This window comes from Siphateles boraxobius, unplaced genomic scaffold, assembly GCF_051911475.1.
Source record: "Siphateles boraxobius isolate OS27281-9 unplaced genomic scaffold, OSU_SipBor_1 77, whole genome shotgun sequence".
Lineage (NCBI taxonomy): Eukaryota > Metazoa > Chordata > Actinopteri > Cypriniformes > Leuciscidae > Siphateles > Siphateles boraxobius.
In genome coordinates this window covers 21,795,324-21,817,646 of record NW_027509205.1, presented here as the reverse complement: position 1 = coordinate 21,817,646, position 22,323 = coordinate 21,795,324, and the positions used below count along the sequence as shown (strand labels likewise).

At 41.7% G+C, this 22,323-nt stretch overlaps 2 protein-coding genes across 6 annotated transcripts in view; both read right to left on the bottom strand.

Annotated features, from left to right (window-relative positions):
• LOC143725532 (E3 ubiquitin-protein ligase TRIM21-like) overlaps positions 1–12,986 on the bottom strand; it is a 30,575-nt gene extending 17,589 nt beyond the window's left edge. Inside the window, exons 1-3 of one of the 2 annotated variants that reach the window (XM_077218008.1) lie at positions 12,750–12,986; positions 8,676–8,858; positions 5,947–6,266 (exon numbers count right to left, since the gene is read on the bottom strand). In XM_077218008.1, coding sequence (XP_077074123.1) covers positions 5,947–6,266; positions 8,676–8,763 — 408 coding nt within the window. In that variant the 5' untranslated portion in view covers positions 8,764–8,858; positions 12,750–12,986. Of the gene's footprint in view, positions 1–5,946; positions 6,267–8,675; positions 8,905–12,749 lie in introns of those variants that run through there. The other variant, XM_077218009.1, reaches the window with a different exon arrangement.
• A 4,030-nt stretch (positions 12,987–17,016) lies between these two features.
• LOC143725524 (E3 ubiquitin-protein ligase TRIM39-like) overlaps positions 17,017–22,323 on the bottom strand; it is a 37,495-nt gene continuing 32,188 nt past the window's right edge. For all 4 annotated transcript variants that reach the window (XM_077218001.1, XM_077217998.1, XM_077218000.1 and 1 more), the window contains 2 exons: positions 19,296–19,322; positions 17,017–19,170 (listed from right to left, as the gene is read on the bottom strand). In XM_077218001.1, coding sequence (XP_077074116.1) covers positions 18,632–19,170; positions 19,296–19,322 — 566 coding nt within the window. In that variant the 3' untranslated portion in view covers positions 17,017–18,631. The remainder of the gene's footprint in view (positions 19,171–19,295; positions 19,323–22,323) is intronic.

Below are 22,323 nucleotides of genomic sequence, written 5' to 3'. Positions count from 1 at the left end.
ACACACACACTTAACCTTATCACACTGGTGCCGAAACCCGGGAAGGAAGAAGACTGGCGCCGCCATGCAGACCCTGCCAGGAACGCTATTTGCGGAGATTATTCAATCGCTCGCGGTTCTTCACAGTGAGCAACATCAGGCCCTGCTGGCCGTAAAGGAGGGGCAAGATCAACGCTTCTAGCTGCTTCTCCAAGGCCAGCAAGAAGACCACGAGCTGTTCCGGAGCAGGCTCGACCGGGAGATTCGGGCTGTCCCCTCTCCAGCTACGGCCTTCGCCCTGCCCCTACCTCTCAATAAAATGGGGCCCCAGGATGATCCGGAGGCCTTCGTGGACATTTTTGAGAGGTCTGTCGAGGCCAGGGGATGGCCCCGCGCGGATTGGCCCATGCGGCTCAAACCACTGCTATCGGGAGAGTCGCAGATAGCCGCCCACCAACTGCCACTCCAGAATCTCCTGGTTTATGAAGACCTGAGGCTCGCCATTCTTCAGCGGGTCGGCCAAACCCCTGAACAACACCGCCAGCGGTTCAGGTCCCTGAGCCTTGTAGAGTACGGCCGACCCTTCGTCATGGTGCAACAGCTCCGGGACTCCTGCCGCAGATGGCTGATGGCCAACGGAAGCGACGTTGAGACCATCATCGTCAAGGTGGTACTGGAACAGTTCATCGCAAGACAACCCAAGAAGACCGTTCAGTGGGTCCAGTGCCACCACCCGACGTCACTGGACCAGGCCATCCAACTGGCGGAGGATCACATGGTGGCGTGCCCAGGGGTCGGCGAACCCCTTCCATCTGTCTCTGTCTCTCTCTCTCTCTCGTCCCCTTCTCTCCCCAAACCTGTCCCCCTTCCCAGGTCTCGTGGGGAGCTGACGCCCCGGCAGGTGCCGAGGTGGAGAACGGGGTCCCCGGCGGAGCCGATTCCAGGGCCCCACCCTGGAGGGCTTCCTCTGGTAATCACTCCTCCCCGTTACCGGCAGCCCTGCTCTCTCCAAGCCAATTCCTTGACCCGCTTCCCGCCACTGTGGTGGCGGGGAGGCCTGGGCCGGCCTGTTGGCGTTGCGGGGACCCAGGACACTTTATTGACCAGTGATGGAGGTGGGGACACTGATCCGGGTCCCCGACGCGCCACAGGCTGCCCCCAATCAAGCTGGCCTGTACCAGATACCAGTGAGTATTAAGGGGGGTACGTATCAGGCTTTGGTGGATTCAGGCTGCAACCAAACCTCCATTCATCAAAGCCTGATTCAACCTGGGGCATTGGATAACAGCCGCATGGTTAAGGTGCGGTGTGTGCACGGGGTGGTGGTGAGTTATCCTATAATGCCTGTGGTAATTCAATTTATGGGACAAAAGCATAGTGTGGAGGTGGCAGTTAACCCGCACCTCCGGCATCTGCTAATTCTGGGGACTAGTTGGCCTGCTTTTGGTAAACTATTGGGGTCTTTGTGTGCAGATGCCTCTTGGGAAAAGAAAAATAAGGGAAAGACAGCGGTTGTTCAGGTGGGAGACGCTGAGCTGGGACCTCTGGGTACTGCTGCAGGGGAACGGAGTGCTCTGGAGAGAACTATCCTCACAAAGCGCGATAATTTTCCCCTGGAGCAGTCCCAGGACGAAACATTAAAACATGCTTTTGACCAGGTCCGCTCTATCGACGGCCAGGTACTCCCAGACCAACCGCTCTCTTATCCCTATTTTGCTATTTTAAAAGAGAAGTTGTATCGGGTGACCCAAGACGCCCAGTCAAAAGAAGATACAACTCAGTTGTTGGTTGCTAAAAGCCGCCGGGAAATGCTTTTCCAGGCGGCTCACTGTAGTCCAATGGCCGGGCATTTAGGACAAACGCCGACACTAAACCTTCTCATGGCCCGGTTCTTCTGGCCAGGCATTCACGAGAATGTGCGCAAGTGGTGCGTGTCTTGTCATGAATGTCAGTTGGTGAATCCACCGGCCAATCCGAAAGCACCATTGTGCCCGCTTCCGTTAATGCAGGTCCCCTTCGAACGAATTGGTATGGACCTCATCGGGCCATTAGAACGGTCAGCACGTGGGCACCGCTTTGCGTTAGTCCTGGTGGATTACCCTGAAGCAGTGCCGCTCCGCAATATTTCTGCCAAGAGCGTGCGCGCTGTTTTCATTAGTCTCCCGGGTGGGAATCCCTAAAGAGATTCTCACCGATCCAGGCACGGCGTTTATGGTACGAACCATTCGCCAACTTTACGAATTATTGGGCATTAAATCGATTCGCACTAGCGTCTACCACCCACAGACAGACGGTCTAGTAGAATGGTTTAATCGCACGTTGAAATGCATGATTCGAAAGTTCGTACACGAAGACGCCAAAAATTTGGATAAATGGCTAGAACCCCTCTTGTTCGCCGTACGTGAGGTACCCCAAGCCTCCATGGGGTTTTCCCCCTTTGAGCTTCTCTATGGGCGTCAGCCCCGCGGGGTGTTGGACGTCCTTAGAGAAACTTGGGAGGATGGACCATCCGCTAGTAAGAACGAAATTCAGTATGTCTTTGACCTGAGAACAAAACTCCACACTTTGGGGCGGCTATCAATGGAGAATTTGTTACAGGCCCAGGATAAACAGAGCCAGCTGTACAACAGGGCGGCTAGACTTCGTCAGTTTGCACCGGGAGATAAAGTGCTTGTATTACTCCCTACTTCCAGCTCTAAATTACTTGCGAAGTGGCAAGGACCCTTTGAGGTCCCACGGCGAGTTGGCGATCTCAACTATGAGGTAATTTGAACAGATAGGGACGGGGCACATCAAATATCACCTCAACCTCCTCAAAAAATGGGTTGAGGCAGAGTCAGTGATGCTGGTGATGGTGGAGAGGAGGATCTCGGACCAGAAGCGAGCCAAAAACCACAATCTTTCGCTCTGGCGCTTGGTGGAGACCACCTCTCACCCTCCCAGCTCACTGACATTAAAAAAATGCAAGCTGATTTTGCTGATGTGTTCTCGCCCCTGCCTGGTCGAACGAACCTCATTCAGCACCACGTTGAGATGGAACCGGGCGTGGTTGTGCGCTGCCGCCCGTATCGTTTACCTGAACACAAAAAGTCGTTCAGAACGAATTAGAAGCTATGCTGGATATGGGGGTAATAGAAGAGTCCAACAGTGACTGGGCGAGCCCGATAGTTTAAGTTCGTAAAACCGACGGCTCGATATGTTTCTGTGTGGACTATCGAAAGGTGAACGCGGTGTCTAAATTTGATGCTTATCCAATGCCGAGGGTTGACGAATTGCTTGATCGGCTGGGTACTGCTCGCTTTTATTCGACACTGGACTTAACAAAGGGATATTGGCAGATCCCCTTGTCTCCCATGTCCAAAGAAAAGACAGCTTTCACAATGCCGTTTCTGAAAAAGTGTGCGATTGGGCGTGTGGAAGTTAGGTATCTGGGCTTCCACTTGGGTCACAGACAGGTGCGTCCCCAAATTGATAAGACGGCAGTGGTTGCGACCTGTCCGAGACCTAAGACCAAAAAGGAGGTTAGACAGTTCCTGGGGCTAGTGGGATATTAAAGAAGGTTTGTACCTAATTATTCGGACCTCCCTAGCCCGCTGACTGATTTAACTAAAAAGGAAGCACCAGATACGGTCCAGTGGACGGAGCAGTGTCAGCAGGCTTTTACCCAAATAAAGCCTGCTCTGTGTGGTGGACCGCTTTTACATGCTCCTGACTTCTCTCGCCCTTTTATTCTACAGACAGACACGTCGGACAGGGGGCTGGGCGCGGCTGAAGGCCGGATGGCTCCCCGGCCTGAGTCGGGCGGTGGGGGTATGTGTCAATGTCAATGTCAATTTTATTTATATAGCACCATTAATCCCAACCGAGGTTGTCCAATGTGCTGCACATATTGTAGTAGACATAATAAGACAATACAATAAAATTAAAACAAAATACCATAAAAACCGTATAATAAAAAACGTACAATACAACTTCCTCATTGAATATAAGCCAATTCAAAAAGATGCCCAAACACTATTATCTCAGTTTTACTCTGATAAAAATTAAGAAAATTTAAAGACAGCCAGGCCTTCACATCAGCCAAACAGGTCAAAAGCGCTTCCAGACCATTAGATCTCTTTTTTAAGGGCAGATAGATTTGAGTATCATCTGCATAACAATGAAATGACAGACCATGTTTCCTAAAAATAGAACCCAATGGTAGCATATACAAAGAAAAAAGAATCGGAGCTAAGATGGAACCCTGAGGAACACCACATAATAGAGAAGCTGCCTCAGATGAATGTTCACCCATAGTAAATTTAAAACTTCTATTTGAAAGATATGATTTAAACCATTCAAGCGCACTTCCTTTTATGCCTGCACAGTGCTCCAAGCGAGTAAGAAGGACAGCATGGTCAACAGTGTCAAACGCAGCACTCAAATCTAGGAGAACAAGCACAGCATAGTCTCCAGAGTCACCAGTAAGTAGAATATCATTTAAGACCTTCAAGAGTGCAGTCTCTGTAGAATGGTATTTTCTAAAACCTGATTGAAAGACCTCAAATATCTTATTTTCATCTAGAAAACTCTGCAATTGTTGAAGAACTATTTTCTCAAGGATCTTTGAAATGAAAGACAAGTAAGAAATTGGCCTATAATTATCTAAAACAGTAGGGGTCTAGATTCGGTCTCTTAAGCAAAGGATGTACTGTGGCATGTTTTAACACATCAGGTACAGAACTAGTTTCAAAACATCGGTTAATCATAGTCACAAGGTATGGACCCACTACATCAAAAACTTGTTTCAAGAAATATGGAGGCATGACATCAATGGAAGAGCCATACAGCTTAAGCTGGCATACTAATTCTTGGAGATGTAAAAAAGAAATGGGTTCAAAATGACTGAACTCTGCAAAGCAAACAGAGGGAATGGACGGATCATAAGCAGGGCGAGATATCCCCGATCTGATAGCATTAATCTTATTAACAAAAAATCTCAGAAATTCCTCACACATTGTTTTTGACACAGCAGGATACTCAGAGACCGTTGGGTTAACAACAGTGTTAAAAACTGTAAAAAGAGTTTTGGGCCTATGGTAATGGTTGTTAATAAGATCCGCAAAATACCTGGATTTTGCTACTTTCACTGCCTTCTGGAAATTGGATAGTGATTCTCTTAATTCATATGAAATCTGGAGCCGGTCCTTTTTCCACTTCCGCTCCGCTCATCTAGAGATCTGCCTCGAAGAGCGTACGTTATCATCAATCCAGGGCTCAGATCTAGGTTTGAGTTTTAAAGTCTTTACAGGAGCAACTGAATCCAAGACATTCAAAACAGTGGAGTTGAGTCTAAATAGGAGCTCCTCTCCTCTGGTGGCGAGGGGGGCGTGGTTTTGCGAAGTCTGTAGTGGGAGAGGAACCAGCGAGCTGTGCGGTGAGTAAGTAGGTCAAGGGCAGATGATGAACACCTGTGTCTGATTGCAGTGATTGGTGTGGAGAGACCGCATATAAGCCAGCGGGAATGAGAGAGCGGGTGAGAGAGAAGGACTTGAAAAGGACACACGCTACGCAGTGTCTGAGAGCTGGAGATAAACAGCGGAAAGAGTGTTCGTCTGAGTGAACTGAGAGCTGGTACAGCGGAAAGACTGTTTTATGAACGTTGCTGTAGCGGAGACTATGGTGAAGGCGCACGTGGCGCAAATTTTGTTTGTTTTCATTTTCTGAGTTAATAAAGTGCGAGTCCCAGTCACGCCGACCCTGTCTTCTTCCTTCCACACACACTGAACCTTATCACAGTTATGTAAAAACATAACTTCCCATGACTTACTGATCATATTTTTTACAATGTGGTTTAGGGTATTCAGTTTTATAACACTTAAAAAAAAAAAAAAGTTAAACTCGCAGTTCAAAAATAACTAGGAAGAGCCCATGTGTCTTCCTTATAAGGTTATTAAGCTTATAAGGGTGAAAGTGTTTAGTTTTTACCTTCTTTTTTCGACTCTCCTCCGCTATAGGAACAGTGTTGTAAGTCCTGTGTTCTCCTTCAGTGCAGGTCAGACAAACACACGTCTGATCATCTCTACAGAACAGCTCCAGAGGTCTCTCGTGTTTTTGGCATATATAATCCTCCAGATTATCCACAGCGTTGATCAGTGTGTGTTTCTTTAGACGTGGGACTCTGTGATGAGGCTCCAGATGAGTCTCGCAGTAAGAGATTTGACACGTCAGACAGGTCTTCACAGCTTTCTGCTTTCTTTCATCACAGATGTCACAGAACACTGGAGGATCACTGGAGGACGCCATGGCTGACAAAACAAATGACAATATAACACCTACATTGCTGAATAGACACCATGAAAAGATGAAAAGACCTATTCAACATCTAACTAGTAGGGGTGCAACGATACACGTATTTGTATTGAACCGTTCGGCATGAGGCTTTCGGGTTGGTTCGCATTACAAACCGAACGATTCATTTGCCATTTGATGTTGCGCAACGTTGTGGTGGTTTTTGGTTGGCAGGAAAAATGGTCCAACGAATCGTTCTTATGACTGACGAGGCATACAATACAACTAAGAAAATAAAATTTATTCAGAAAATTTGAATTCAAATTTTTATCAATATATGTTATTAATCTACAAAACTGGATGATTGATCAAGATTGGCTCGCGCTGCACTAACATTGGTCCGAACTGATAAACTCATTATTTTGTGCTTCACAGACCGTTTATCAGTTTGGACCAATGTCAGTGCAGCGCGAGCCGATCTTGATCAAGCATCACTGTTATACACTTCACACACCAGTTAGTTAGTGGAAATGTGGAAGGATATCACACTCGAGAGTAAAAATAAGTTGGTTTATGTTAAAAGTCTTGATGCTGCTTTTGCCTTTCACCTTAACCTTTGCATGTATCTGTGTCTGTTCATTGAGGCATAAAATACAAGAAAATAAATTATTCAGAAAATTTGAATTCAAATAGATCAATATATGTTATTTATTAATATACAAAACTGGATGATTAGGCCTGCAATTAAAGAATTGATTTGATATTTTATCAGTTAATTACTGCAATTCAAAATGTGTTTTCCTTTATCTTTACAAATGTATCTTTTTAGTAGAATAAAGTATGTTGGTGAATGTTTTGCAGTGTAGTTCATTTATGACATACTTCTGTTCAAACCATTAACGGATCTGTCAGGTTTTCGATATGTTTCCCCAATGTTAAACTCATTCCTACGACCCTGCATGAGAGGATTCTAATTTTAGGATCTTTCTGTAATTCACCACAGAACTTATGTTCACTGAGTAATTTAGTTTGTGTTTTCAAAAAATGGATGTTGCATAGTTAAAAAGTATTATAACTAAAAACTATTATAACAACTTAAAACTATGAACCACCGTCAAACAGTCAAAGCAGCCATTCGTGCCATAAGCAGACATATGAGACCGCAGTTTTCCTGCAGGAAGTCCCTTCATCTCCATCACCAACTCTAACCTCAGTGAGAAGTCCCTCCATCTCCATCACCAACTCTAACCTCAGTGGGAAGTCCCTCCATCTCCATCACTAACTCTAACCTCAGTGGGAAGTCCCTCCATCTCCGTCACTAACTCTAACCTCACAGAGCCTATAAGCTCCGCCTCTAAATGCCAGTCTGACACCCTGTGCTTCAAATGGCTGTAGTTAGATATATTGGACTGCAGAATAATCATCTAAATACAGAAACTAAATGTGTGTCTGGGAGCCACAGTACAGCAAATGTAACCGTTTTATACAACACCATTTTATACAATCATGAATATATAATTTTATATATAAAAGACAACATATAAAGGCATGGGCAGCCCAAGCCTTTATGGGGCCAAGAGCCGCATTTTATTTGGAGGCCCATATAAAATCAGAATATAAGTATAGCTTACTCACTAAACACTAACATTCACTAAAATATTGAACCATTAGCGATACCGATTCAAAACGAGAGCGCCATTGACTGTCAAGTTGAACGCCCCCGCCCCTCATAGTCCAGTCATTTTATGAAAAAAGGTTGAACAAATTGCAACAGAAACAAACTCTACTGATTTTGTATCATCAATATGTCCTGAGTAAGAAAGAAGAATCCCAATTTCGAAAAATACCCTAATGTAGCCTATTTATACGCCTATTCATTCTTTTTCACACGTGAATAGGGTAAACATTTTAACCTTTAGATATCACCATGAAAACTACTGAGATGATTACTTCAAGACAAACAAAAAAGTTTTTTGAAATTGTTTGTTAGCATGGACAAACAGTGCATAATTTAATTATGTATGTGCTAATTTGCATAAATACCGAAACAGATCTTAACATTGGGTATAGCCAACCCATGTTAACAAACAATTTCAAAAAACTTGCTAAAGTGAGCAGTTTTAGCTTTATGCTAAATCCCACTGCTATGTACAAGATAAAAGCAGTTTGTAAAAAAATTAAACAGGAAATCTAGCAGTTTTCTGCCATCAAGTAGCCTAATATTTTAGTTGTATAGCGTTTTGTACAGTACACACAGCTTTATAGAAAGACAGACAGCTAGTAACTGAATTGTATATGTAAGCTAAATAAAAAAAACACTAAGAATGAGAAACGTTTAATTTATTCTACCTAGGCTGTTAATTTGCTAGCCAACTTTAGTTACTTGCAACATAACCTAATTTAGTTAATTCATTTTTTCAACATACCTTTAACTTGCTGTTTCATCTCTTCCTCTGGTTTCTTCTTTTTTCCTTTTTCTTCAACAGTGGGGGAATGTGTCCTTTTTTGTGACATGACAGTTTTGCTGCTGCCTCTATCAGTCGCAGTCCTTTCTGAAACGCTGCTGTTTGATGAAGCTTCCTGTTCATCGTTTAGTTTTACTTTCTAACCTGCAGTGATGTCATATAGCTCCACCCATAATCATAAATATGGAACAGTTCGTAATTCATCCCTGCTGAGTGGGTCAACAGTGTAAGAAACTTATAGAATATCAAGTTATCACAGTGAAATCTTCTGATATTTTCTTAGGTCTTGTAAAAATGGTAAGTCATGTAGAGATGTTACAGCTCCCCCTATTAAGCAAGTCAGTCTACTGATTAGGGCTGTAATGATATGCGATATGAAACCGAAATCACACTCAGATCCACGAACCTGTGTGAGAAGGCAGAATCGCGACACACACCATCCAACTCCCAGAGTTATCCTTCCAGTCCAGATCCAATGCTACCACATCTTTAAATTACTATTAGTATTATTTGAAGTTAACATTATAAAATAGTTTTTCACGCCCCCAACTCCTAAAGATAGGGGCTTAAAGGAAATCGCGAGCTTCCCGCTCATATTTACGACATTGTGGTGGCGTTTATGTGCGTTCAACTCAACAAGTGAGAAGACTTGAACACACCATGTGTTATGATTATGGCCAAAATGATAATCACGATTATTTTTTATCAATATTGAGATCACAATTAATTATCACGATTATTTGTTGATTAAAACAACCAAAACAAATTTTATAAAATAAATAACAATAAAGAAAATGTAGCAAAACTTAAACAGGGCACTATTTTACATTTTACATTGTGTAAATATATTTTAGGAAGCAAAATATAAACTTGCATTGTACCTGCATAATGGATGTGAATAAAACTCAAAATATACAATCAATAAAAAACAAATATTCCATAACAGAATGTAACCAAATGAGAACATTTCAAGGCAGAACTATGGAAGTTCAATTAATGGATAGAATTCAGAGTCATTGTTATTTGACGCTTAAGAAGCTTAAAACCTGGTTGTGGTACAGTGTCAGTGATTAGTTGTGAAATCTTACTGCATAAATTAAATCTTATTTAATCCTCCATATGAAAGTTTATGTGCTCGAATTATTTCTATTTATTAAACAATAGTTCAAAACAAGACGTTTGTAGTACTGATTATTGGAGTCCATTATTCGAACTTCCATGCCTCTTATATAGTAATTATCAGTAGCGTACCGTGGGGTTTCAGTCAGGGCCTTCAGTAACGACGATTTCTCTGCACTGTAGGCCTACATGTTGTAGCCATTAAAGTAAAGTTAGTTTCATATTTATGTTTAAATAATTATTATAATTAATAGTTAATAAATTAATAATTATAAATTAATAATTAAGTTCTTTTTTCCATTTCATCTATGTTGATTATATGAAAAGTGAACAGTAGCCTAATCATAAGATGCGCAATATCGAAAGACATCATTTTGACCACTTTATTAAGTTTTGTTTTGTATAAAGCCTTTCTTTAAAGTGAATTTCGTTTTGTATAAATTGTATCTTAATTTTAATCAATGTTTCATCAACCAATTGCCTGGATTTAATAAATAAGAAGCAAATATAGCAGCCTATAATCAGGACATGGAGGCGCCGACGCGATATAACTTGCATTGCTCATGAACTGGAGCTTGTCAAATGAACAGAAACTCAGAAATATATCTATAGAAAGCTTGAAATGTCTACTTTTAAACAAAACAAGAAACAGACAACTCTCTTATAATCCGTATGAAGTGTGCATTTCTCTCTATAGGCACCTTCACAACACTGCGAAGGTGGCGAGTCAGCATCGTCACAGAAAACACTAGTTTATTAATAAACAATTAAAATGTCTCCTTGTTATATTTGACACATTCATAATGATTAGGCTATTTGCCGGTTCTTTGTGGCAAGCTTTATGCGTCTGCTAACTAATCGAATATCGTGACTCATCCCTATTTTGTACCTGGCCATTTATGGTAAAAAAACCAGATAGGGAAAGCTCTGGCTTCCTTTGGATGTGCCGTGGCCTTAGCCTAGTGCTACAAACGGCTCATTTAAGAGCCACCAATTACATTAAAAGCAAAGTTTCCATAGCTTAGCACTTATACTTTTAAACTATATAACATTGATTTAAAAATAATATGAAACACAACCATGACTGTTGAAAATATTTTTGTGCATTTATTTAAAATTATTAAAATGTATTTAAAATTTAGTACAATATTTTCTTTTTTTTAAATAATTCATACAACGTAACTTTTTGTATTAATAAGCTAGTTCATGAAAATGCTTGCATATAGTGACAAAACATGTACTCTTTTACAAAACATTTACAAAAACTTGGCTCCAACAGGGCCTTTAACGTCAACATGTTGAACAAGTCTGCTGGCTCCAGCTATTCATTAAACAGAGAGACGTGAACGTGGTTCCTCACTGCACTTTGGTTCCTCACCCCATTCCTCACTGCACTCCCTGTGTGAATGATAAATAACCTGTTCCGCTCAGTGCTAGCTGTTAGCAGTCATAGCGGTCATAGTTACCCTCAGTGAAGTGCCGCACAAACCCTTTTCCAGCCTTGCTCAGCCCATCCAGCTTAGATCTTCCTTTTAAAATGATCTCTTTCTTCTCTCCAAACATGCGCCTTGAAAAAGGCACACGAAGGAGATCGTCAACAGGATCGGTAAGAGGTGTGAAGGCAGCGGCCATAGCTCAGTTCACTGACATTGCTCACAAGCCGCCAAAATTTCAAACGGTTGATGACATCAGCGGGGGCAAGCGCCGACACATCGATGGGCCCTGAGGGCGTTCAGTCACTGCGCATCAAAACTTGATTGGCTAATGATACACGTCAGTCAAAGTTATGTTCAAATGGGAAATGGCAGCTTCAACGGAAGGGTAGCTATACTTCTAGTGCTGGCCAGAGCCATAGCTGGCTGGTCCACGGAGCTGTGATGCGTTTAGATGAACATATGGAAAATCCAGCTCAGCCTCACAAAAAATAACCATATTCTTTATGGAAATATAATCGTAAAAATGAAAAAAAACCCAACATATTTTACATATTATATTTAGATTTTAGATTTTGACAGGGCCAGCAGAGAAGGCCCTGATGGCCCTGACAGCCCACCTCTGGTAATTATATAGTACTATGTAGTATGGACCAATTTACTAATGCTCACACTCGGTATCTCTCGCGCGCTATCGCTCGCACGCAGACACACTCGCGCACTGTCGAGCGCGCTCTCTGCCTCTCTCGTGCTCTGTCGCTCGCGCGCAAACATACTCCGTCTCTCTCGCGCACTGTGGCTCATGGAGGCACGTGATCAGACAGTGGTTTAGGGAGCGCTAGATTGGCTTTGCAGAAGAAAAAAAAACCTTTGATATGGCGCGTTCTGTGAACGGAATGACTTATTTTAAATATCCCTCGATCACGCAAATTTGATCGTGGGAAGCCAAAATCGTGATTGTGATTAAAATTCAATTAATCATGCAGCCCTAACCATGCGAAAGCACATTTGAATTTAGCAGCTTGTCAACTGATGCACTGAACAATCTTATAATCACACCGGTGAGATTGTACACGTCAAAGTGTTAATATAAATATGAAGCAGGGTATTCAGTTACTTTTGAAAGTTCAAACAGGTGGTTAGTGTATTTAATTGTACTTTAAAAACATAAAAACCTTGCATGTCCTCACGTTTTACCCCTGATGTTTATTGAGAGTCAGCATGGGCCACTGACAGATGCTCGCCCCTCTCTTCCTCTCCTGCCACGCCCATTTAAGTTGCATTTTTCAAAAAGGTTGTGGGTAGACTTGAGCTGAAAGAGGGGGGTTAATGATCCTTTAAGCCCACGTGCAAAATAGCTCTGATTGCGCGCTGTGCACGCAGCCTATGCAAACACACTAATACCACACTCATATCAGTTCGCTTGCTAGTTTGCAACACTTATTTTGCATAACATAAAGTTGATATTTGAAATATGACTCACGAAGTCAAGAAAATAATGTATGTTTAAACAAGGAAGTGCATAAGCAGGGCTTTGATGCTCCGTGGATCTGCATCAGCCTCTATTTCTAATTCTCTGCCTCGTCCTCGTCTCACTCCGACGACAGCTTCTCCAAGGTATCGCGTCCACTCAAAAATCCAATCCTTTCTTTATATTTAGTCACTTTTCTCTCTAAATCAATCGTTTAATGCGGAGAGTTTCTGGTGATCGCTTCGTCTGACTCGCTCTCTCTCTCTCGTCTGTTGCTGACAGAGGCGCGGGCGCGACCTTAATGCGCTGCTGCTATTGGCTCATCGAAGTGTCAGTCACTGCAGAACAATCAGTGATTGGGTGATTCTTCTATCCTTCTCAAACGCTATTTTTTTAACTCTTAACTCACATCTTTATTGTGCGTTCAAGTCATGTCGTAAAGATCGTATTTACGAGTTGAACGCACATGAAAGCCAACGCTTGGGATTTTCTTTAGACCCCAATCTTTACGAGTTGGGGGCGTGTCAGTGAGAAACATGGCGGAATACCACAATACTTAAAGGTATTTTTAGCAGTGATATTACTAGCCTTTTATATTTACTGCAAAGTAAGTTAATTGCCTGCACAGAATATGATATCATTATAATATATCAATATAATATGTCACAAAGTTTACAGTGTCTTCAGATAAATTAATTAAAAACATACAAAAGCAAAACACACCTGATGCACATTCCTTGTTCTTTATTTTCTGGAAGTAGATTTTAAGAACCTTTCTGTATTTTTGTGTAATTAATTAAGAGAAAGTACTCCGCCATCTTACTCCGATGAAAATGACTTGAACGCACATGACGTCGTAAACATGACTTCCCACCTCATAAATACGAACTTCCCAGGAGGACTTGAACGCTTTACTGGGAGCCTGAGTTACAGAGAGCCTTAGCAATCTAGCATACATTTCTCAGGAGAAACATCTGAGAAACAAGAGAATTTTGCAAAAAGTTCATTCAATCTCTTCGCTATTGAGGATGTAAGAGCCCCGGCTGGATCGGCCCAAAGAAAGATTTCGATCAGCAGGTGAAGGTCTCTGCATGTTACCGTCTTTCCGCTTGGCAAAGTAATTTGATTAAATGGAATACATTTTCTCATATGTATTAACTCGTTATTTTATCTGACTCCATAAATGAATTTTTTTTAATGATATTTCTACATCATTAAATGTGTGCGAATGTTAACTATTCTTTTTGACTCTTTACTGAAAATAATGGTCGATTTGAATAAAATCAAATGTTTACAATTTATTATGTTAGGTAAATGTATCACGTCAGTTGCATAATCAGTTCAAAGATAACCGATACAAACACCAAATACTTTAGAATAAAGAGAGAAGATCCAATACCTTGACATTATATAATACATGATGCGAAGTGTCTTGCGTACACTTCTCATCACAGGATAATCTGAGTAACAGAAAACTTCCTGCTCTCGTTGCTTTCCATTAAATATCCCGACCAAGCCAGAAACCTAATTTCAAATGTAAATATGAGTTCACAATGTGAATTCACAGTAATCACCGCCCCAGACTTACTGGAGGCAGAAGTTGATTTATATGGAACCATTTGCTAACAATGGGAATTTGGATTGAGTTTACACCCTCTGAGAGCTTGAGACCATTTGCCTGGAAGAAACACCCTCCTATGTATGTGAATTATTTCTAAACTCTTAAATACCTTATTACCTTTTTGATTTACTTCTTTGAGAAAGAGACCTTTGTTTCATTCCCTTTCTCAGCCCCTCACGGACGACTGCTGTCACATATAACAAAACAAACACAACACAAGTCCAGACCTGGTCCTCTCTTGATCTCCACTGTTGTCGCTCTTTTTTTTATGCTTCCGCTCCTCCGTGAGAGATACGAGACCGGTGCTTTGCACAGGTGTCGCTCATCAGTAATCATGCCACCGGCCTCGTGGCGCTCTCTCACGGCACCCGGCTTCGTCGCCCCGCCCAACAACACTCCTGGTCGAGTGAGCTCTCAACCCGAGTCGGCACGGCTCGCCTTGGGTCTGGTACGCCAAGACGTTGGCTATCCAGTGGGCCAACCTCTGCTTGGAGACAGCCTTTCCCTTCTGCTGGCCTCCATAACAGACAAAGAGCTGATCTGAGGTCCTGAGGCTCTGGGTTCGGTCCACATACAGGCACAAAACTAGAGTTTGGTCTGCCTCCTCCAGGGGCAGCGCTTGCAGGTTCACCACCTGGTCCCTGAAGGGAGTTGTGGGAACATTGGGCACATATTAGAGAGCCATTGTCTGTTTTAAAGTCCCCCTGTAGTCAATAATTTTATCCCTTAAAACTCATCTTTGATCACCAAAATTACATATTTAAACATGCTTCATGCCTTAAAATATCTTGAATGTAACTCTATGCCCTTCCCTCATTTAGTATATACAGTTCTATGAATATGCAAATGAGCCCCACCTCTACTCACTCACAGCACTCACTAGTTGACGATCACACGTTGATCTGATTGGTTACAAGGTAGTTTGTGACGTCAGAAACACCAGCGATTTCAAACCATGTTTTTGAGACTGTCTTTGGTTCACTGCAGTTTTAAGGAGAAAATATTCAGCAATGGTGTTGACTTATGAATTTACACATGCTTTGTCTTAAAGCATATTAAAAACATATTTTGGGGGTGGGCTCTGGCACTGGATGTAGCCTACCATTTTCCAAAATAGAGAGACATGAGTGCTATGATGTGTAAAATGTTTGATTTTGTGGTTGTTTGGTGTGCTTGTTTGTATTATGATGATTGTAGGTAAGAAATTAGTTTTTGAACATGTTATTATAGTACTTAGGTGACAATGTTATGCTGTGGAATTCTGTGATGTGTGTTACGGGGAAGGGTTACGCATCAGGACAATGGTTTGTCCCTTGGTGGGAAACTTGTATATATGTGTATATATTTGGTGTATATTTAATCCATTGTCTGAGTATGTTTGAGAGGGGGAGGCTGCATCATGTAGGCCAATACTGTGCAAGTTTTTGAGTATGTTTGTCTGATTTTTTTTGCCTGTCTGTCAGGTTTGCTGCTCACAGCATTTGTTTGTGTGTTTTTAGCATGAGTATAATAGTGTTGTCAAGTCTGATTCATTTCCTCGAACCGGTTCTTTCGGACAGTTCATCGGTTCCTTACGTCATCAAGCAGTGATGGCGCTACACATTTATTTTCTAACAACTCAGTGCCATGTTATATCACTGAAACATTCAAATAAAGTAATTTGAGTCGATGCATATTAAAACATAAAAAAAAAAGTTATTTGTATGAACGCATATTTCACATTATTGCCTTTCATTCACTTATCCTAAAATGGTATTTGTGGTCACAGTTTAATTCGTGGATCCTTTATGTCGGAAATGACTGACCAACAATATTGAGTAGCTTACATCTTGGATATGATTTCTAAAAGTTTCGCACCTACAGCACACATTACAGACATGCATAAACGTGGATATATTCTACATGTGTAAAGTAGATATAGCCTAGAATGAATAAACCAGTCTTCTAAACTCCTTGATTTTGCTGTACAACTTAAAATATAATCTGAATGTACAATAAACTAGATATAGTAAAATGTATTTACATCTCTCGACAGAAAGGTTTTTGCAGGTTTCAATAAAATGTTGTTTAATAACAATAGCCATAATAAGCATATTTCTAGTACGTTCCTCAGGCTTGCATAGTATCGCCAACTCACTTATCAGACTCCTCGGTAATTGCTATGCTCCTCTGAAAACTTCGACAGTTGTTTGAACGGCTCATTCAGTTCTTTACTTTGGTTTGTGCGTCTTGCATCATCAACCTGGAACTAAAGTTTGATTAATGAACCAGCTCGACTAGAACCGGGTTCAACCGCCTCAAAAGAACGATTCATTCAAGAACCGAACATCACTAATAAGTTGGCTCAATTTTTTAAGTTTTTTTATTATTTTTTTTACCTTATGTAGACTGCACCTTTTGAAATGCAGCTTGTAAAATAAATCACATCTGGCATTTGTAAAACTACTCCATTGTACTTCCTAACGCCTCTAGACAACACTCTACATGATAATCTTCATTGAATAATAATTCAGTAGGCCTATTTTCATTCACAACTGATGTAAGTCAACAATAAAGATCCTCCATGTTTTAAATCCTGTCTGTCGTTGAAGTTGTAAAATTCATCTTGATATTCATGTGTATTTGCATAATAATTACCAAGCAGTTTAGTTTACAAGAAATATCAGTTATAGAACTGAACACTTGTCTTTATTCAGATGCTGCAGTTATTACAATATAAACCAAAAATCACAATATTTCACAAATATTTCAATGTTAACAGCTGGAGAAGAGAGAGAAAAAGGCTTTGGACATTTCCTTACAAAATAACGTAGAAACTCTGGAAAGTTTGAAAATTCAGTTTCCTATATTATGTAGAATTTCACTTTATAATATTAAATCATATTATGTAAAATGTCATAGTAGATTTAAAAAGCAAAGTATAAATGAAAGTTGAAAGCAAACAAATCTTTCTGTTGATTAGAAAATATAGACTCATAATAAATTGACCATTCAAATGTGGCCGTGGTTAAATATTTGGAAAACTTTAGTTTAGGGTCCAATTCTCACTATTAACTAGTTTCTTATTACCAGGATATTAGCTGTTTATTAGTACGTATAAAGCATATATTAATGCCTTAATCCACCCAATACCTAAACTTAACCACTTACTAATTATTAATAAACAGTAATTAGAAGTTTATTGAAGCAAAATTTCTTAATAGTAAGAATGGAACCTTAATCTAAAGTGTGAATATATTTTCTCACACAACTTAAAGCTCCAGTAGGTAGCTTTTGTAAACAAATATTTGTTAAAACTGTCATTATGTCCTGAAAGTAGAATATGAGACAGATAATCTGTGAAAAAAAAGCACAGAAACTGTCATTTGGTCCTTGAAACGTTTGTGTCCTATTGAAGTCCATTATATGAAGAAAAAGCCTGGAATGTTTTCATCAAAAACCTTAATTTCTTTTCGACTGAAGAAAGAAAGACATGGACATCTTGGATGACATGGGGGTGAGTAAATTATCAGCAAAAGTTTTTTTTAAAAGTGAACTAATCCTTTAACGTTATCTTAGTAGCTATTTATAACTTATAGAAAGAGTGCAACCTTATAAAGTTACATGTATTGCTAAATACATAATGATTTGAGGACCAAGTTTGTAGTCAAAGTATGAGCAGGCCATAGTCAATGTAAAGCATATTGTTGATGTTTCGTCCCTATTAGTGAATGTTCCATAACTGTTTATAATCCGCCGTCATCGGTGGTCCTGCTTACTAGCCTGGGTGTTTACGGCAGGCTCCGCTGTGGGGGAGGAGCTGTGGGGGAGGAGCTGTGGGGGAGGAGCTGTGGAGGGAGGAGCTGTGGAGGGAGGAGCTGAGGGGGAGGAGCTGTGGAGGGAGGAGCTGTGGGGGAGGAGCTGTGGGGGAGGAGCTGTGGAGGGAGGAGCTGTGGAGGGAGGAGCTGTGGGGGAGGAGCTGTGGAGGGAGGAGCTGTGGGGGAGGAGCTGTGGGGGAGGAGTTGTGGGGGAGGAGCTGTGGAAGGAGGGCTGTAGCGTAGCAGAGAGCAAGGGGGTGGGACCCGTAAGTTGTGCTTGTTCAAATTTTCAGGCTAAGTCAACATTTTCTCAAAACTCCCTACGGCAGCTTTAACTCAAATATTTAATTATAGTTTATATTTTTGTTTTTTTGAGGGCTTGCAAATAGTTTATTTTTTTGCACTTGTACATTTAGTCTATCACAATTGTATTTACATATTCTAAACACAGCAATCTTTTCGGATGTTTTTTTTTTTTAACTGACAGGAGTGATGATCAGTGGTTTTGAGTTTTTACCTTCATCATTATTGCATGGGCTGAAATATGGATAGAGTCTGTCATTGAAAGCCTGACCAGTGAAAGAGTAAATATGAGATCTGGACTCCCCGTTATAAAAAGAGACCAGACCCTCCTCATGATCCACAAACACACCAACCTTCTCAGGTGTCTCTATCTGAGGGAATATAACCGCTGGATCATCACAAGCTATATATCGATTCTCATTCATCAGAATCAGAGTCCAGACTCCATCCTCAGGTCTCAGTCTGATCTCCCCCTTCCTGTTAATGGATTCTCTGGCCACTCCTAAAGTCCACTCAGTCTTTCCCTTCACCTGCACCTCATAGTAAAATCTCCCTGAACTGAATCCCTGCTTTGCCAGAACACGAAGACCTTGATTAAATCTCTTTGGCTTTTCTGGGACTTTCTGCTTAATGTCTCCATGACTGACTTGTTTTCCATTATCAGACAGGATGAGATATGGATTCGCTGTATCAGGATCCAGAGTCACATCCACTGAGAGAAATCAGACATTATCAATCAACTTCAGAACAAACTTTTTCAGATGTACAGTAAATAATACAGATTATATAAAAAAAAGTATTGAAGTTTATTGAAGAAAATGGTGTCATTCACTGTACCTGCAAACTTCTGCACAAACTTCAACCCTGTGGACACAGATGACAATACAATCATAAATTATTCATACAACCAATTTCAGTGAGTTTTTCTGTATTGGAAGCATCAGTGGCATGTAAATGTTGTTACAAACCCTTAGTTTGTAAAACAATGCAGAATGTGTTTGGAGATAAATATACTTAAAATAGAGGTCTATAAGACAAACATTGAGGATTTAACCGTCACACTGTGCTTGTCTCCTGTTTCCTGACTTGTTGTTTAGGGGTCAATATGATCCCAAACATTTATAGAGCAATTGTATAAAAAAATAAACATTTTAATAATAATGATGGCTGCTCTGTCAAGTCTTCGTCTTCGGTTAGGTGTAACCTGGGTGTGCTCTTTGATACCAATCTTTCATTTGAAAGTCACGTTTCTAGCATCTGTAAAACCGAATTCTTCCATCTTTAAATATATCAAAATTACGACATATGCTTTCAATTAAAAATGCAGAACAGTTAATTCATGCGTTCATGACATCAAGGCTAGATTATTGTAATGCTCTACTGGGTGGTTGCCCTGCACGCTTAATAAACAAACTACAGCTGGTCCAAAATGCAGCAGCTAGAGTTCTTACCAGAACCAGGAAGTACGACCATATTAGCCTGGTTCTGTCAACACTGCATTGACTCCCTATTAAACATTGTATAAATTTAAAAATATTGCTGACTACCAACAAAGCACTAAATTGTTTAGCTCCCCAGTACTTGAGTGAGCTCTTAACGCATTATTGGGCCTTAAAGGAACACTCTACAGTTTTTTGAAATAGGGCTTATTCACTGTCTCCCCTACATTACGATAGTTGGGCAAAAGCATTTTTGTCTCAGTGCATGCATTGTCTTAGTTTGGCAGCGCCGACGCTAGCTTAGCTTAGCATAATGAATAGAATCCTATGTTGCCAGCTAGCATGTCGTGAGTAAAAGTGATAAAACAACAACAACAACTAATTACTTCTTGTGGCCTGCGTATTCACAACGAGTACAAATAGCAATTCAGATTAAGACTAGGCGATTTCCTAGGCAGATATTGACTTTAGACTATAGAGTTTTCAGAAGAGGAGCTGTGTGCAATGGAAATAGACCGACAGAAGGAGGAGGTTGCGATCGCTCAAGACAGAGGACAGAGGACGTGAGGATGGGAGCCAATTTTTTCACAGGTAACGATAACAGCAAATTAATTTTTTCAATCATGTTGTTCATGCTAAACAGGTTGAACTCAACATGAGGTTATAATAGATGAGGCAATTTGAACCATACTCTATATACAGCTTCTCAGCATCTATCTTACAACTGAATAAAGACACAGATTCACGTAAGGAAGAGTAATAAAAGACAACTTACATGTGCACTTTTTTCTGCCTGTACTTTGAAAATGGATGGGACGGTCGTATCCTTCAGACGTAGTACCGTCTTTCTGGTCCTATATAGCATTTTTTCAACATAGTCCTCCGGTGCAAAATGTTCTTCGCAAACACGATACTAGCTAATTTTCTAGTGAGGTGTTAAAGTACAGATATCCAGAGCAGCTAGCCATCAATTTCTCAGTTCCACATTTGGTGGAATTCTGTGAAACATTACATTCGTGTATGTCCTTTGTTTGTTCTCACAACCTTTTGCTAAGCAGGTAATTACCATGTTTGCGGTAACTTCTCAAACTAAACACAATCCAAAAGCAAAGATACTCGGTGCAGGTCACGCCGGTATGTTGATGGAAGTTGGGGGATTTCAGGTGTTGCAAGATATGACTGGGCCCAAGTAGCAGTGCTTCGCCTGTGATTCACCCTAATAAAGTCCCAAGTCTATATCTGCCTAGGAAATCACTTAGTCTTAATCTGAATTGCTACTTGTACTCGTTGTGAATACGCAGGCCACAAGAAGTAATTTTTTTATTTATTTATCACTTTATCACTTTTACTCACAACATGCTACCTGACAACATAGGATTCCATTCATTATGCTAAGCTAAGCTAGCGTCGGCGCTGCCAAACTAAGACAATGCATGCACTGAGGCAAAAATGCTTTTGCCCACCTATCTTAATGTAGGGGAGACGGTGAATAAGCCCTATTTCAAAAAACGGTGGAGTGTTCCTTTAAGCACGTGGAAGAGGCTTTGGAGAACTGCAGCTCGGCTTTTCTGACTCGGATGGGGGACCCGGTGACGACGACGTGCTACCGGGGGCCTCCGGGGCCGTGACTTCTCTTATCTGGGCTGACCAGCCCAATCCTGCGTTCCCCAAAGAGGAAATCTTCGCGGGCAACCTCCCGTTCGTCGACGAACCAACTGTTTCCAGCGATGACGACGACGTGGGCCTTCTCGAGGTCTCAGAGGACGAGGAGGCCATCCCGCCCTCTGGCGTTCCCCAGGCCAAAGTTGAGTGGACGGCTCAACAGAGCGCCACCGACCAGGAAAGGGACATTTATGACGATAAAGTGCTGGGACCCCCTCCCGGTCTGAGGAAACAACTCTTCCCTGTCCTTCCAGTGTGCGCGAAGCACATGAGGCACAACTGGAGCAACCCGCTCGATCTTAATCACGGTCTTGCGGGCCAAGAGGTGAAGGATATGGTGGCTCTCGTCATGGGTGACCCCCCCACTAATCGACCCATCGATCGCCAGGCAACCCAACCCAGTCCAGAGCGGGCTGCTAGCTCACCCTAAGCCGGTCTTGCCTGACAAGATAGACTGTTTTTCTGCCTCTGTGTACCAGGCCGCTTATAGATCCTTGGCCTTGGCTGTTAGGGCCCTGAATGTCTCCTCCCTCCTCTCCGCTTACCAGGCGGAGATTTTGGACGACTTAGGCCAACACCTGGACAAGGGATCCCCCTCACCCGCGCTGTGGAAGGAGATCATTACTGTCAATGACCTCATCCTCTGTAACGCTCGTCAGGCTGTCCAAACCTACGGGCGCTTCATGGTGCTTTCTGTGGTGGGAGAGTGCGCACTCTGGCTGAACCTGTCGGGCCTTCCTGACACTGAGAAGAGGCGCATCGCG